The sequence below is a fragment of the Atta cephalotes genome (assembly GCF_000143395.1).
Source record: "Atta cephalotes unplaced genomic scaffold scaffold00010, whole genome shotgun sequence".
NCBI classification, from domain to species: domain Eukaryota; kingdom Metazoa; phylum Arthropoda; class Insecta; order Hymenoptera; family Formicidae; genus Atta; species Atta cephalotes.
Window position 1 is genome coordinate 4315557 of NW_012130074.1, and position 3980 is coordinate 4319536.

At 23.9% G+C, this 3980-nt stretch overlaps 1 protein-coding gene across 1 annotated transcript; it reads right to left on the reverse strand.

Annotated features, from left to right (window-relative positions):
- Positions 1-651: 651 nt before the first annotated feature.
- Positions 652-3773, reverse strand: LOC105627884 (UPF0389 protein CG9231). The gene is made up of 5 exons (XM_012209157.1): positions 3696-3773; positions 3247-3269; positions 1416-1561; positions 1119-1212; positions 652-841 (listed from the first exon to the last, which is right to left on the reverse strand). Exons 1-5 carry the CDS (start codon positions 3771-3773, stop codon positions 652-654), a joined length of 531 nt encoding a protein of 176 aa, XP_012064547.1.
- Positions 3774-3980: the final 207 nt, after the last annotated feature.

The window sequence follows — 3980 nt, forward strand, 5'->3', positions numbered from 1 at the left end:
AACGTACGTAGTAAGTTACCGTAACTAATACTAGTAACAATAATTAGGTTACGTATAGTATTATTTAGTAACACTACTTATTAGTATTAGTTATATAGTTATATATATATATATATATATATATATATAGTAATTTTGTAAACGTCACTGACAAGTTTGTCTCTTGAATCATTGTTATTTTATGATGATGTACAATATATATTGATTCTCTTATAAGAATTTATTGTAATTGTTCATTATGTACAAGGATAATTACACAGATTACAGAGATTATATATTTAAATATTACAGCAATCAGAATGCTTACTAAATTTAATGAGAATTGGATTTCATAACATACATATATCGACATACATGATCTAAATGTAAATAAAATACATAATTTTACAATAGATATTTGTACAGAATGTATTTTACTGCTTTGTTATTACGAAGATTTGAAAAAACAGCCTTATATATGACAAATACAAATTGGAACGATCAAAATTAAATATTTATTATATATCTTTATTATTGTTAAAAAATATCATGTGGAAATCTCATTTTTAAATAATAACTAATCGAAATTTATAATATCCATCTGTGCTTTCCAGAAAATTTATTCTAAAGATTAAATTCTAAAGATTTCTACATTTTCCTAATATTTATAATCTATTTCTTTTTATCTTCTGCGTTGTATTCTTCGAGCCACTTTTCTCTTTGTTTAAACAAAGTTTCTCCTTTTTTAGCTTGTTCTTTTCCAAGGAATACAGCGCTTAGGCAACAGATTGTGCCAAAAATCATCATATAATTACATATCTTGATTCGTGCTTTAGTTCTCGCATTGTGCATACAGTCAATTCTATTTAAGAAAACATTTATTTATTAAATGATATAAAATAAATTAATCACAAAAATCTTATTACATATGAAAAATGTTATAAATATATTTCTTAAATCTAAAATTTACTTCAAAAATATTGTAATATGAATTATATTTCTTACAATTTTGTGATTGTCATTGTTAAAATTTTCCACTAAAGACAAATCAATTTCAAATATATTGAAATTTATGTTTTTGTATTAAATTTCTATTTTGTTAAATGATTTCATATAATATAAAAATAGATGCAACATACGTAACAAACTTAGGAACATCTGCAATGCTTGGATATCGTTTTACCCAAACAAGTACTATCTTGTCAAAATTAGTTGTCTGATGTTTGAGTGGACCTATAAAATGTGTACAAGAAATTACATTTTTATATATTTTTGACATTTTTATTTTGTATATTGCACATCTTTTTCAGAATTAAATTGCAAATTAAGGGAATTTGCAATTTAATTACTAATAATAAATTTAACTACAAACAAGATTAATCGATTCTATTATTAAGCATTAATTTATATATAGAAAATATTTATCTTATCCTTACCCAAAACATTATCCTTTATAGATTCATTGCTTTTTTGTGCAGGAATTTTATCTACTTTAATTTCTCTTAAAATACTGCTATGAGTAAAATATCGTGTTGCATGCGACTGAATATATATATTACGAACAAACTGTCCTGACAGCATTCTATGAATAAAACAAAAATAATTATATTAATAAGTATATTAATAAGTATATTAATAGAATAAAATTATGAGGTATCTGAACTTCTTTTCTAGTTTTTATATAAAATTATTTTACAGAGTATTTTCGAAATAATCTTTCGAAATTTAAAGCGTCAATGTTATTTTTAATGAAAATTTTTAATGAAAATTTCTATACCAAATTACAGAAAAATTTTACATATGGAAAAATAAAAGAATTTATGCAAAAAATATTCAAGAACTTATACAAAAGAAAGAATATATTAATATTAGAGAATATTGACTTATCTCAGATAATTTTATCTTAATAAATATCTTAAAAAAAATTTATTTTCAAAAAGCAATATTATAAAGTAACAAACATTTAATTTTAATCATTAGACTGCTTTATAAAACAATGCTGAAAAGAAATTTTTTTAGTTCTTTTAAAAGAGTTTATTTCAACACATTAAAAAAAAATTAAAACATATAATAATAAAAACATTAAAAATTTCTTTTTTTAATTTTTTATCCAGATTTTAAAAAATTTAATGCTATATTTAAAAAATGCAACATTAATAACTAATTTACAATCTCATTGAAAAATTATCCCGAAAGTCAAAACTTTGATGCTTAAAATTATTGCTAAAATATCATTAATAAATAGTTGGAGTCATTTTCTTTAAAATTATGTAACTCTAATTAATTTAATTAAATGTATGTAAAATGCAACTGAATATAACAAAATCACATATGTATAATAAACTCAAATTAAAGAGGCGATTAAATAAAAATTGAGTTCACTGATTAGGCAATTATTAAATCTTTGCATGATAATAAAAATTCATAATCTGATACAAAATCAGATTAAAAAGCAAGTGCTTTGTGAAAAAAACCACTTAATAAAAATTAGAATTAATCGACATATTGCATCTCACAATACGGAAATCAATGCTAAGATATGATATCTATACATTCTCTGCAAAATATAAAAAATATAGTATAGTCATTGTAGTTACTGTAATAATAACTGAGTATTTTATAATTATTGGGGCACTAACACGATTATTTTAATTGTTATAACAGAAAATATATCTTTCAAAATAAATAAAAATGATTAATACTTCGCAATATAATTATACAATACTTTACACATTATAACAAATTTTGTTTTTATAATTATACTCCTGATATTTTTATCTCCTCTCTTTTTCTTCTGAAGTTTTAATCAGATATCTCACTTTAATGCAAAGAATGTAAGTAATAAACAAAATGTTAGTAGTATGCCAGAATTCTACAACAAATTAACTAAAATTACATTTGCATTAAACTCTGTTGGTCTGTCAGTATTATAAAGTCTATTAATATAATCTAATATCTTGTATCAACAGAAAAAAAATCGAGCAAAATCTGTTATTTTAAAATAAAATTATTTTTAAATAAAATAAATATATTAATTACTCTGTCATCACTTTTTATGTATTCTTAGCAGAATGTTATTTGCTGGCATTCTTGCTGATAAAAATTTAAATAATTTGCAAAATCTGAGTTTTTCAACAAACTTAACTATTGTGATGTAAGATAAAGAAGAAATTTAATGTGAGATTAAATTTAGTAATTATCATTGTGCTATATTTTTAGGTTACGTTGTGTCTATTAATAAAACAAATATAATTTCTGCAAAGTTACGGCGTAGTGAGATACTGATTATTCTGCAAGAAATATTACGTTTTATGTTTTCTCTCCTATGATACATTTAGTATCATTATTCATTTATTTAGAAATCAATTGCAAATCAAAACTTTGTTGTTCAAGAGCCATTTGCCACATTATCATACAAAGTTTCTTAATATGCATGATATATCATAAAGTTCTATGTTCGTGAATGACACGCACTTTTCTTTTTAAATAATTACTGTGTGCTTAGAAATAGTTCGTAATACAAACGAGAACTATTTCACTGCTCTTTACGCACAAACTAACTTATACATTTGTTTTCTGTTACTGCACTAGACTGCACAAGCATTCTCTTCTTCATTTTCAACAAATAAAAACGTATACCTATCTCACTTCAAGTTCCAAAAGTGTACACTAGTTCAATTACAGAAAACAGACCTTGTTTGCCTGTCTGATTATGCCTTCGGCATACCAGCGCGATGTTTGCTGCGCCCGACACGCGATATCCAATGAATGTACAGCTTTATTGATGTTTTCATTCTAAAGATATACTCTCATTGGATATCGCGTATCACGCGCGACGAACATCGCGCTGGTGTGTCGGAGCCATTAGATCTTGACATTGACATCCGAACCACCGCCGAGTTATTATTAAAGATATTCTTACGGGAATTAGCGTTCCTATTAAAATTCAATTAAGATAGGAAACTAATAATATAATACTAATTTATGATTATAGTTTGTAA

Bases quoted from the DNA above. Each gene is read 5' to 3' on its own strand.
- LOC105627884 (XM_012209157.1), bottom strand. From the start codon at position 3,773: ATGAAAACATCAATAAAGCTGTACATTCATTGGATATCGCGTGTCGGG. The intron at 3,270-3,695 runs GCATAATCAGAC...TATTTCTTGCAG, and splicing joins ATCGCGCTGGTATGCCGAAG to AATAATCAGTATCTCACTAC. The intron at 842-1,118 runs GTATGTTGCATC...TTTCTTAAATAG, and splicing joins GATGTTCCTAAGTTTGTTAC to AATTGACTGTATGCACAATG.